The 13706-nt window shown below is 33.9% G+C and overlaps 1 protein-coding gene across 9 annotated transcripts in view; it reads right to left on the reverse strand.

Moving 5' to 3' along the window:
- LOC143229213 (uncharacterized) overlaps positions 1 to 13706 on the reverse strand; it is a 314530-nt gene that overhangs the window by 64007 nt on the left and 236817 nt on the right. For all 9 annotated transcript variants that reach the window (XM_076461217.1, XM_076461214.1, XM_076461211.1 and 6 more), the window contains 3 exons: positions 12686 to 12747; positions 2957 to 3102; positions 1046 to 1285 (listed from right to left, as the gene is read on the reverse strand). In XM_076461217.1, the coding sequence (XP_076317332.1) occupies positions 1046 to 1285; positions 2957 to 3102; positions 12686 to 12747 (448 nt within the window). The remainder of the gene's footprint in view (positions 1 to 1045; positions 1286 to 2956; positions 3103 to 12685; positions 12748 to 13706) is intronic.

Here is a 13706-nt window from a genome sequence, read left to right on the forward strand (position 1 = left end):
TTCAATGCCTCAAATATAACATCTCTTAAACACAGATTATGACGATATGTTTATCACATCTTTGATAAGGTGTAACAATTGCCTCTTTATTCAGTGTTCTTATCAAGGTATAAAGGGAAGTGAATACATATGCACTTTAACCACACATCATACCAAATACATATATCTAAAAGAGCTAGAACATTGTGACTGTAAGCTAGTATCTCCCTCCCATAACTATTTGTTATTATAAAATTTAATAAAGGAATTACAAATTTTCTCTGGTATAATCCAAGGAAGTATAACAATGAGTAATATATATTTTAAGTATGATACTAATCTTATAACTATCATAAACTGTTTCAGTGTTAAGAGACAGGAACTACAGAATTATGTTTAGGTCCAGAGAAAGAAACTATTTTGAGAGTAATGAGCATGATGGGAGCTATTATACTAAATAAAGAAACAAACACTTCTAGTCAAATAACAACACAAAGAAAACTTGCAAAATGAAGTTACATGAACAATTTGCAGGTAGTTTATGATTCATGCAGTTTGGGATAACTTTTGTATTTCTTCACATCAGTGTAGCAAGGAAACATGTAGAGTTTGGTCAAGAACAAACATGAAGTGTCTGATAAACTTTTTTTATTCTTACTAGTTGAGAACCAGTTAGATGGTTGGCTGTTGATACTTATTCATTGAAAAGCTTGATACTCATAAGGGGGATAACAAGCATGCAGAAAAGGTACAGGAACTATTATACTTCTCTAGTTTATATGGCCTATAACCAAGTGTAAGAGAAGTACTGTTCTAAGAAGGAAAATCATGTAAATGTGTCTTTAAATATTGTATACCTTGAAACTAGATTGGCTTCTTATGTTGAAAAAAAAAAGAGTTGATGAGAAAATGTGTACTGAAGATATTACATAGTGGTAGAAAGATATAACAATACAGAGAAATTAGTTATGGATATATCTTAGACAATATGCAGATGTCACTTTAAATATTCATTAGTAAGTTATTCTTATCAAATACAAAAAATGAGTTTAGATAGTCATTTTACCTGCATCTAGAATATCAATTCTATCAAATCCAAGTAAATGAGTAAACTGATCTTGGGAGTTCTTAGGTACAAAAGCTGTCCACATCCTCTGGTGGGAAGTATTTTTGTTTATAGGAAAATCATCCTTGTACCACTTGACTTCCATTCTACTTGATCCAGTAATGATACACTCCAGCGTCAGCTGACTTCCTACAGTAACCGGTAACTTCTCTGAAGCCTTCAGGTGTTGTATCCTTAGTGCTATGAATTTAAATAGTAATTCAGAAATGTGCTATATACAAAAAGCTTGTTGTTTCACTATTGTATGAACAACACAGATTCAAGTTTTCTGCTCCTTTTGTTTTGCAAGGACTTAGCATTTGATACAAAAAGGTAATGAATGTTCAATTATTTATTGGAAAATTTACTTAAAATTGAGTAAACAATACAAATAATAATAACAATCATGCATTACACTTATAATTAAAACATTATATATTTCATGAACGTTATTCCACTGTAATGTTACAAGAGACTACGAAAAATATTTGTAATGTTTATAATGTCATAATAAAGCTAATTAATATTATATTGAAATCCTTATTTGTAACTCCAAAAACAAACATTTTGTACTTTTTCTAACAAAGGAGGTAATTACCACTATATACAAATCACTATTTAGGCCTCATTTGGAATGGTATGTACAGCTTTGGTTTTGTTATGGCTTATCTAAAAAAGGATAATAAACTATTTGAAAGAATTCAGAGAAAAGAGATTAATGAATATCTGAATGTACAATGGGTTTCTATCTTATCCTGGTATTATAATATTATTTATTCTGAACATGAGCAGGTCTCACATATACAATGTTGTTAAGTTACATTTACTTTATTTCATGTTCTGTTTGTTGTTCTTAAAATTAAATAATCCATATTAATGTCTGGGGAAGACAGTATGTAAGGATGTTTACAGCAGTGCCCTTCAACTACTGCTCAGGTAATATTTAGAAGTTACAATCCCTCTTTGATGTAATGAGAATGCCCAATTATATGGATAGTGTGTGCTGTGCAAGATAACTCTGAGGATTCTTTAAAATTGTAAAACCTTAAATTTAATGGTCTGATATGAGATCTCAACTGAGTAAAGAACAGGACAGGAAAGGGTAATCAATTGAGAGAATCCAGTGAAAGCAAGGGTCTAATAAATTCAATACATTCAAGCAGATATACACATTGTTTGCATGTTTCATTATGTAATAAATATTGTTCATTTTGTATTTCTTCATTTTATGTTATTTGACACCATGACATCATGGTCAAATATCCAGTTAATAGCATATCTATCTGATCTAGAGCTAATTCAGTTCTACCTGAATATACAACATTAAGATGATTCCATGGATGGAAGAACCTATAGAGAAGTATAGTTTAAGTTTATTTATTTCACATTGAGAAATGAAATGTAAGAGGTGATTTTCTTAATGTTTGCAAGATTAAATAGAGGATTAATATGATAAAGGCCTATGACCTATTTGTGCTGTTAATATTATGATGTCAAAGTATGATAGTACAAAAGTGAAGGTTTGGAAAAATCAGACTAAAATGTTTTATTTTTTTGAACAGTTGACTTACGTCAGATACAAAATAGCTTTACAAGAGACTAAAAGTGGCTAGCATGTTACATATTTTAAATGAGAATCAATAACTACCCAAATAAAATGCAGGTTTAATTTTTACTTTTTTTTAAGTACGAGAGTAATGTGATATTTTTAGTGAAGCAAATGGTCTGTTATTTTCCATATATCTAATGACATAATAAAGCAGATTTTGAAAAAAACAAACACAAAAACTTATCCCTTCTCAACACTGTTACATGTACAACATTAATTGAGTAAAAATATTTGTTTAGAGTATTAAAGTAATTAACACTTACAAGGCGGGACTTCAAAGTGAAAGTAATTTGGTTCTACTCTGTAATCCTTTATTTGACCACTCTTAACAGTTTTTTCCACTAGGGTTTTCACTTGTTCTCTCTCATCTTTCTTGCCAAAAAAATGAAACTGCACTAGCCCATCATGTCTGAAATATGTGAGCAGAACTGTAATTTACTTCCAATGATGTTATGTCATTTTTAATTAAATTTGCTGATTTAACAACTAGAGTTTACAAACTTTTAGCAAATGTCTGTGCATAAAGGTTGGTTGATTGGTTGATTTAGTGTTTTATGGCACAAAGCAGCTAGGCTATCTGCGACAAACATCTGGTAAAAAGTTAAAATTAAAAAAAATTTGGTAAAATTCATAAAAGGAAATTAAGGTAAAACAAAACAAAGTTTAAAAACAAACATAATCAGCATAAAACCAATGTTTACATCTAGCCTACAATGTTAAGAGAAAACCTACAGTAATACAAGTTGTAAATGGCTTTCTGTAGCATAAGTGTAATTATCATAATTCACCAAAAAGACTAATAGGTGAGTACAAAAACCACTGTCAGTCATCTGAAGTTAACCTGTCCAGTCCTGGGTGCAAGTTATTTAATATTATGGCCATTTTCAAAAAGTAAAGTTGAGTTTTGATTGAATAAGAGCATGATATATATATATAACATCGATACACTCCCTAAGTGGTAAAAGAGAGTACATGGAGGATGTTCAGTGTTCTTGTACATTTGACCCATAGCTGCTTGATGTGTGGTATAAAGTTCAGCTTACGGACAAAGATAAGCCCCAAGAACTTCGTCTCAGGGACCACAGGCAGCACAACTTCACTGATACGGAGTTCAGGATCAGGGTGAATACCCCGTTGGCAGCAAAGTGCATGCAAATGGTTTTAGAGAGAAAGAAGTTAAAGCTGTTACCTCTGATCCACTTCAGTAAACGATTTAGGGCAGTCTGTAGCTGCCGCTCAATATACCTCATGTTCGATGACTGACATAAGATGTGAAAGTCGTCAACATAGAGCCCGTTTGCAACAGTGAGAGAGAGTTGTTCAGTAATGGCATTAATTTTTATATTGAAAAGTGTCACTCTCAAAACATAGCCCTGAGGAACTCCAAGTTCCTGTAGAAAAAAACAGGAAAGTGTCGAATCTACATGAGCTTGGAATCTCCTATCCATTAAAAAATTTTTATTAAAAATGAGCAAATGGCCATCTAACCCATATAAATGGAGATCTCGCAAAATGCCATACCTCCATGTTGTATCATAAGCCTTCTAAATGTCAAAGAACAATGATACAAGATGTTGTTTGAAAAAAGGCTTCTCTGATTGACATTTCAAATCGAATCAGGTGGTCCACGGTGGAGCGCTGTCATCAGAACCCACACTGGCTGGGCGAGAGGAGGTCCTTTGATTTGAGGAACCAAAGACAATGAGCAATAACCATCCTCTCTAAGGTTTTACAGAAACAGCTCGTCAAAGCAATTGGATGGTATTTGAAGGAATCTTGGGATCTTTCCCAGGCTTAGAGAAAGGTAGAACAATTGCCAGCACCAAGCATCAGGAAAAACATTCTCCTGCCAGATCTGGATAAAAACAACCAGAAGAATAGCAAGAGAAGCAGGAAATAGATGGCGCAGCATTTCATAGTGTACATCGTCAGGTTCACCTGATGTACTACCAGACCAATGAAGGGCCAGTTTGAGTTCCACCAGTGTAAAGGGGCAATTATAGTCATAGACAATCAGCTCAAAAGGAAAGACGTGATTGCTCTGCCTGAATCTTGATGGCTAAAAAGGTGTAGGAAAAAGCAGAAGTGCTGGATACCCTGGCAAAAGCTTTCACCTATAATATTGGTGATGTTCCAGGTATCAGATACTTCCTGGCCATCAGAGAGCAAGATCGAGAGAGAGACAGAATTATATTGCCCACTGACCTTTCCTATCTTGTCCCATATGACTTTGGAACTGGTGGTAGAAAATATGCCAGTTGTGAAATTAATCCAAGATTCCTTCTGGTTGATGTCTTAACCAACAAGCATGGGCATGGGATACTTTCCATAGATACCCCACACTCTCAAACTACATCTCCTTCCAGCAGGCTCATGCAAGGGTTTAGAAGTACATTGAGCAGCTGCTTGAATAATACAGTCAGTTAATGGCTTACAGACAATAGCAGGATCAAGTTCTGAGAGAGCAGAGAAAGAGGGCCAGTTTGCGTGATCCAGCTTCCACTGATGCAAGCAGGTCAGGTGGCATCGACCACAGCCAGTCTCTCTCAAAATTATAGGAAAATGATCACTGGCTCTTGGATTATTGTGAACCCTCCATGAAAAATGGGAGAATAATGTAGGGGAGCAAACTGAGAGATCAACAGCAGTAAATGACTGACTAGGTGCATGAAAATAAGTATAAGAACCAGTGTTGAAAAGAGAAAGGTTGTGATCAGAGAGAATATGCTCCACAGAGCAACCCCTACTATCAATATCAGCACTTCCCCAGAAGGGACGAAGTCCATTAAAGTCCTCCAGGATTAAAATGGGTGACACCAACTGTTCAATGAAGGCATCAAGGTCTGATTGATCATAGGTCTATCCAGGTGACAAGCAGAGAAAACAGTGATGGTATGATGAAAGGAAACACGGATGGCTACGGCCTCCAAGGGTATGTCGAGTGGCAAAGACAGGGTGGGCACATGCTGATCAAACAACAGTGCCACCCTTCCATGCACTCATCCATCACACAGCCTCTCATTTCTGTACAAATAAAACCACCAAAAGGTGAATGTATCTGCAGGTTTCAGAAATGTTTCTTGAAGCAAAGACATACAGGATGGTAGGAAGCAATCAGTGTTTTGATGTCATCCACATTAGAATGTAAATCTCAACAGTTCCATTGTATCAAGATGGCCATTTTTATTTATGTGTAAGCAAATTGGGTGGAGAACCCTTCTTTTTACAACCATGTCTCTTTTCTTTACTGTCCCTATTCGAGGGAGGCCTATCGACTTCCATGGATCCTGCCCTTGGTCGACTGGGCAGGTCTTTGCTGTTGGAAGGGGATTCCAGTGACTGAGGATAAAGACAAATGATCGTTTTGGATATTGGGGTAGGAGAAGAAGAGGTATCTGAGGAAATGCCTGTACCTAGAACCAAAGAATGTGGATCTTGGGATTTGTTCGAATGTTTGTAAGGGACAGAGATGGGTGTTGAAGTTGATTCATCAACTTTTTTAACCATGGAAATCAAAAGACTCTTCATTTGGTTTGAGAATGACTCTTTTCGAGGCACAGAGAGATTCATTTCCATTTCCACTGTTGTAGTGCAATGAAGTGCAGCAGCAAAGTCCGAAATGAATTGGTGGACAGCAATTTTCAAGGCTCAGAATAAGTAATGTTTTGAATCATCTTCAAATGCTGCACCTCTTTTTCTTCCAACCATTTAGGGTAAAAGCGAAAGTAGGATGGGTGAGAGCCATTGCAATTGATGCAATGTGGATCCAGTTCACACTCACAGGCATTGTAGTCCTTGCTATTGCAACAAGCACATTTCAAGGAACCACGATATGATGTCTTCAAGTGACCGAACTGTTAACACTAGAAACATCAGAGAGAGTTTAGAATGTATGGCCATACCTTGCAATTAAGATAATCTGCCTTGATGATGGCAGGTGGATGCAGTGATGTAAATGTTAAAATGAGGGCATTGGTTGGCATCATTATCCATCCTTCCAAGTGGAGATACACTTCACTGCAGAAACTCCTTGAGTGAAGAAACCAGCTGGAATTTCTTCAAATCCCTCTTAACACTAACTTCTTGTGATGAATTCAAAGTACCATGAGGCATAACCTCAATAGGTAAATCCCCAATCACCTTTGAATGCAATAAGAGTTCACTGTGTTGAGATATGAATGTTTCCACCAATATGTCATCAGATCAAAGCTTCTTTACTGACTTTGGAGAGCCAGCAAGTCCCTCTAGTACTTTCTGAACGAAAAAGGAAGACATTTGCCCTAAAGGTTTGTCAGAAAGATAATGTAGTATAAGAAAATGAGGTGCAACAAGTATTACAGATGTTGAAGATTGCTGCTCAGAATCTTCAAAATATGGTCGTTTACTTATGGACTGTTTTTTCACTATTTTATTTAAGTTTTTATTTGGAGCATCCATAATAAAAAAAGGAAAATTTCGGTGCCTACTGACCCCAACCCACCATGGAGTTCTACAAGGAAATGCACTACAATGTCAAACAAGGACACTGCAGCAATGCCAGGGTTTCGTGAACACCATACCCAAACATCAGCATCAGATACAATGTCCAAAACACCTGTTGAGAACATCCAACACTGGTATTTGGTTTACTCTAGCCCAAGTGGACCAGCCGATTGACCCAAGGGGGGCCACTCCAAGGCCTTACATCTGCAGGAATTCAAGGCCAAAGTGGTGTGTTAAGATTGTATCCCTCAACCACCAGGATCCTCTCCTTCCCTTCACGAGTCACTATGCACAGCAAACACATGGGGTGGATGTTTACATCCTAGGGAAGGTAAATGGAAAGAACAGAATCTTCCCTAGGAGGTCTCTTCACCACGTACAGGAATCCACAATGAGTGGTGTACTTAAAGGACAAATGTGATGTTCACTGGTTATTGTACCAATTCTTAATTATATTAAATCAATATATTAATTAGAAAAGGAAGAAGAAAAGGTATTTTCTGTTTTATTTTTCAAGCAAACTTTCAAAACACCTTTATGATATTTTACAAGTACTGAGCTTTCTGGTTTTATTATGGAAAATTTCCTGAGAACGTATGCAGCCATCCCCAATTTTACACTGCCTACATAGAGAAGGCAACCAATCTGTATCATCCATTGCCAATTCTTCAACTACTGTTTATAAACCAACTGCTAAAATGACCATCACATTGCATTTGATACAAGAACAATTGTTATAGTGCTTTTCAGTTCTTTAAGCCAGCAAAGAATGCAATACTAATAGTAATAGGTGTAAAACAAATACCCTATGACAAGTACACTTATAATCAAAATTCACCAACTTGTACAACATAATAATTATTGTAGCATTATAAGTGGAGTGTTTTCTACGTTAAAATATTTTCTTAGAATTGTAAGCTTTTACCTTCCTACGATATCCTTCATTATATAACAATAAACTGTGCAATAAATAAAAATTTGTTTGTTTGTGAAACAGTTTATAGTCAACAATCAAAAATAGATGACATCTGGTATTAAAGTTATTGATGATACAAAAATTCTGATAAATAAAGAATTAACAAAACATTTAAACTTTCATATAAATTGAAAAATCTTTATTTCTAAATAATATGTTACTGTTAAGCAACAGTGTGTGTAAATTTTTATACTGTTTACTGTTTAAAGACTGAGGTTTTGATTATTCAATTTATGTACAAGTTAAAATATTTGATTGTTAATTCTATATTTGTCGTATTCAATGCTGTTGATGACTTTAATAAACAGGAAAAAATTAAAAATCAAACAAAATAAATGCTGCAATCAAGCGAGGTAATACTAGTTGGATAGGTTTTAAAATAATATTCAAACCCTACAAAGTAGGGTTTGTGCTGGACAAGGATGAGCAGCTCAGCTGGTTGGACTTGTGAGGTCAATTCATGGGGAGAAGGAAGCTTTAATTGAATAGATGGTTTAGATTAAGTAAAATAAATATACATGTTTAGCACCCCTATCCACATCCTTTTTTTTTAGTTATTGTTTTTCTGTCACTCAAAGAAACAAAGAAAACTTCCAAATAAAAAATGAGATGAGAGCAGTTGATTTATTGTGCTTTTTTCTTTATTTTTTGTAATATAATCTCTATTATTTTGATGAAAAAATGAAATGACTTCTGTTTTACATGAACCTTTTGATAACAAAAACATTCATAAAAAAAGGCTGCTAATCTTCTTTCAAAGAAGTCATTTAGCAAAAAAAACACTTCTTCCTTCCTTATTTTTAAAAAAACTTTGTAGACTAAGCATGTTTTGTTTTAACTTGGCATTACATTTAAATAGGATAGAAGCTAGCTTGCCTGTAAGGGAAAATATAAACTAGGACTAGACAGTAGTGAGGGCCAAGATAAATTCAAAAGCAGTAAGAAATGGAGAAAAGTGTAGCATAGGAGATTAGTTAAGTAGTACTTCTAAGAATGGACTTAATTTTTATTGCTAGAAGAAATAAAACAGATTGCTTTATGACACTGGCAGGATTGGATGATATTCATATAAAATGGGAATTACTGAAACATTGTTTAACATAGAATATCTTGATGACAGAAATTTCTTTGAAATACATGGTTATAGGTTTAATAGTGACAGAGTTCTAAATGGAGGAGTAGCTTTACATGTAAAATATGAGTTATGTTCTGTTGAAGTTAAGTATATCAAAGTGATTGACTCTACATAAATTGGTATATCCTAGAGTCAAACCATAAGGAAGAAAGGTTCTTTTAAAACTGTTCAAAATGGTTTTCTTCACCAACTGGTCAAGAACCTACTAGAAACAATCCTATTTTAGATTTATTGTTAACTTCTATAAAGAAATGGTTGAGAAGGTGAAAATTAAAGATCACCTGGGGGGAAAGAAATCATTGGCCTGTTAGATTTAATGTTTTGTTGCATATGGAGATAAAGATTAACAATATTTTGGTTACAAATTTCAAAGAGATAAAACAAGAATTATCTTTGTGAATTGGGAAAGTGAGTCATCCAGAGACACTGATCAATGGTGGAAAATTTTAAATATTCAAAATGAACATATTCCTTATAAAAGAAAAATGATTGTTGCAAGTAAAAAAACAGGTTAGCTCACAAAGGGTATTAGAGAAAAAAATAAAGAAAAGCATCACAATTTTAAGAATTTTAAACTGACTGCATAATGGAAGATTACAGAAGGTCAAAAAGTTAATCAAACCAGAATTTTGGAGATCAAAAAGAATGTTTGAAGAAAGGTTGTCAGAAAATGCAAAAAGTAATAGTAAGGATTTATTTTAATATATTAAGGGTAAACAAAATATTAGGATGGAGGTAAGATCCTTGAGGGGTGATAAAGGAAGACTTGTAACTGATTATTATGAGATGGCCAGGTTATTAAATTCTATTTTTTTTTTCTGTTTTTACTAATGAAGATTTAAATACATTCATCTTGAATAGTTGATAGAGGGAAACAAGGCTGAACAAGATTGCCAAATTAATTCTCAGTTTGTCAAGATAAAATTCAAAATCTTAAAGAATGATAGGACTCCTGAGCCAGAAAGTATTTTCCCAAGAATTTTAAAGGAGGTTAACAACTAGATACGCGAGCCACTTGCTACTACTTTTTTGTAAGTTCTTGAATAGAAGGCAGATACAAAAGAATAGGAAGTAAGCTAATGTTACTCCTCATTTTAAGGAAGGTAACAAAAATTATCTAAGTAATTATAAGCTTAATAGTCTTACATCAGTTGTAGGAAAAGTTCTGGAATGTCTCATAAAAAACTTCTTTCAAATGTCATTTAAAAAGTTGAGAATTGTATTGAATAGTCAACACGGTTTTTCTAAGGGAAAATCTTGCTTTAAAAATATGTTGACATTATTCATAAGGGTAAGGGTATATATTTTGTGTATCTGGATTTTCAGAAAGCATTTGACAAGGTGCTACATACAAGGCTTTTAAAAAATTATCTCTACAGGTGTGGAGGATAACTTAGATAACAGGATAGAAGAGTGGCTGAATGGAAAAAACAGAGGGTTGTTATAATAAATCATGTTTAGTCAAACTGGATTAATATTGGAAGTGATGTTCCTCTGGGCTCAGTCTCAGAACCTTTGCTCTTTTTGATTTACATCAAGGACACTGATGAAGGAACAGTAAAAAAATTACATAAATATGTATATGCTATTAAGGTCTAAGGTGTTAGCTGTGAGGAGAATGCTGCTTATTTACAAAAGGTTTCATATCATTTAAGGAGTTAGGCAAATAAATGGCAAATGAGTTTTAATTATGATAAATGCAAGATAATGCATGTGGATTATAATTTAAATTATGAGTACAGTTTGGATGAGAATAACTTTAACAGTATAATGAAGAGAAGGAATCTTTGCTTAATGGTTGATCAGTCTCTTAAGCTATCCAAGCAGTGTACTGTTGCTTGTTGTAGGGTTGTATCTACAGAAGTAATGAACAAAAGTCTAAAGAGGTGATAATTTCATTATATAGGTCACTGGTTTAGCCACATTTAAAGTATTTTGTTCATTCTTTGGTTCCTTACTTTAGAAACAACATTGAATTATTGGAAAGAGGTAAGAGAAGGGATAGTACAGTGATACCTAAGATGGAGAGGTTTTCATACAAAGAAAGTTTAAAATCTCATAAATTCTCTTCTGCTGGGTAAAAAAATAAAGAGGGGATCTGACTAAAGTGTTTAAAACTGTTAAGGGAATTGACAGTGTTGATGCATTTATTTTTTCATTCTTAATGGTGAGAATAGTAGAACTAAGGAACATAAATATTAATTTTGACTAGGAAGGAGTCATCTTCAGTTAAGACAGTTTTATTTTTCTGACAGGATGGTTGCCCTCTGGAATGTGTTCCCTTCAAATTTTATGGTAGCAGCAACTTTGAATAAGTTTAAACAAAGCTTGATAATATACAAATGATTAAAGGCTGGTTTTAAGATCTTTTTTTTTAAATTATCCATTTAATAGCTTTAATTTAGTTTAGAGAATAGGATAGCCAAAACAGACCAAAAGATCTCTTGTTGTCCCCAAAATGTTAAAAAAATTGTTCTATACACTACTGTCTGTTGTATCCCATCCAGTCTAAAGAGCTCTGAATTGAGCAAAACATGTCATTAGTAATGGACTGACAAATACAGCATGGTTAATATACAAGTATTATGTACTCTTCCAATTGTTAAAATTGTAGATTAAAACATGTATTAGGCTTAATACTAATGTTTTATGACAACTATAATTTTAATCACTTTTTTTTTATAACCTTCACTGACCATCTGACCAGTATATTAACCTTTAACTACAATATTCTTCGTACTTTTTTATTCTGTCACTCCGTAGCTTTAAATATTTGTTAATAGGGAATTAGGCATGACAATGTTGTTAATTTACTGTAATTATAAAATGTAATAAGTAAATTATTGAAATAATTTGGTAAAGAAATGAAACAAATAACTCGCCTTTTACAGAGTCTATAATACAGAATGAAATACGATACATAAAAAATATATTTTTTTATTCCTATAGCCTACATGAAAGTAATTTTTTTTCAAATTTTCTGTTATGTGCAATCTTATATTTTCATGAAAACCAATTTTTTTTTGGCATCCTGAAAGTAGTTTTTGTTACACCTAATACTAAAATAGACAGTGGACAAAGTATAATATTTAATTTTCAAACACATACATTCATATTTCGAATTCAAGTAGAATTACTTGACCATGAATAACATTTTGAAATAAATTATACTTTGGTAATGTGGATCATTGGTGTCACCACTGAGGTTAAAAGCTATCTAACCTTAACATTTGTCTTATCAACCAAAGCTTAACACCCTTTCTACTGATATTAATTATCCAAAAAATTTGAAAATTAAAAATAAAACAACCAAAATGTATTTATTTATTTATTTTTTTTTACAAATCTGGATAGTAATTAAGTACATGTAATGGATTTCTATAAAATTTAATTTCTTACTTGAATTCCAAAACCGTTAAATTCTCAACTATGGACAGATTGCGTTGAAACAAAGAAGACAGCTGAAAGATAATATAAATTTAGCACTTTGTGGCTTGAAATTAGTAGGATATCAGAAACATCAAAGCACTTAATATTTAATATTGAGAAATAGCACCCGCAATTATTAATTCGGAAGTATATGTCAAATATCTTTATAAAACTTTAAGCAGAGTTGGATTTTTTTTATTATAAAATATGTCATTTATAAAACTTTTAAGTCGTAATTACACATCAACAATATAAACGTCTAAAAACATAGCATTCAAAACAATATTTTCTTCCAAATAAAACACGTGTTATCTACCTATTTAGAAATTAAAATTCTTTTACAATCTATTAGTACTAACATGCGCAAACAACATTACAGAGAAAACTGACACGTGTCTGCTGAGTGTTGTTTAAATATATACATATATGTTTGTTTGTTTTTTATTTCGCACAAAGCTACTCGAGGGCTATCTGTGCTAGACGTCCCTAATTTAGCAGTGTAAGACTAGAGGGAAGGTAGCTAGTCATCACCACCAACCGCCAACTCTTGGGCTACTCTTTTATCAACGAATAGTGGGATTGACTATCACAACATTAAAATAACTTATTATTAGCTCTCAGAGCCAATCTGCCAGACGCCCCCCCCTTGGCCCGGCATGGCCAAGCGCGTAAGGCGTGCGACTCGTAATCCGAGGGTCGCGGGTTCGCGCCCGCGTCGCGCTAAACATGCTCGCCCTCCCAGCCGTGGAGGCGTATAATGTGACGGTCAATCCCACTTTTCGTTGGTAAAAGAGTAGCCCAAGAGTTGGCGGTGGGTGGTGATGACTAGTTGCCTTCCCTCTAGTCTTACACTGCTAAATTAGGGACGGCTAGCACAGATAGCCCTCGAGTAGCTTTGTGCGAAATTCCAAACAAACAAACAAACAAACCAGACGGCCCCCACGTCCGGGTTTTAATCGTTGCTAACCCCATGATCTTTACAAGGTCGAAA

This window comes from Tachypleus tridentatus, chromosome 10, assembly GCF_004210375.1.
Source record: "Tachypleus tridentatus isolate NWPU-2018 chromosome 10, ASM421037v1, whole genome shotgun sequence".
Taxonomy (NCBI): domain Eukaryota; kingdom Metazoa; phylum Arthropoda; class Merostomata; order Xiphosura; family Limulidae; genus Tachypleus; species Tachypleus tridentatus.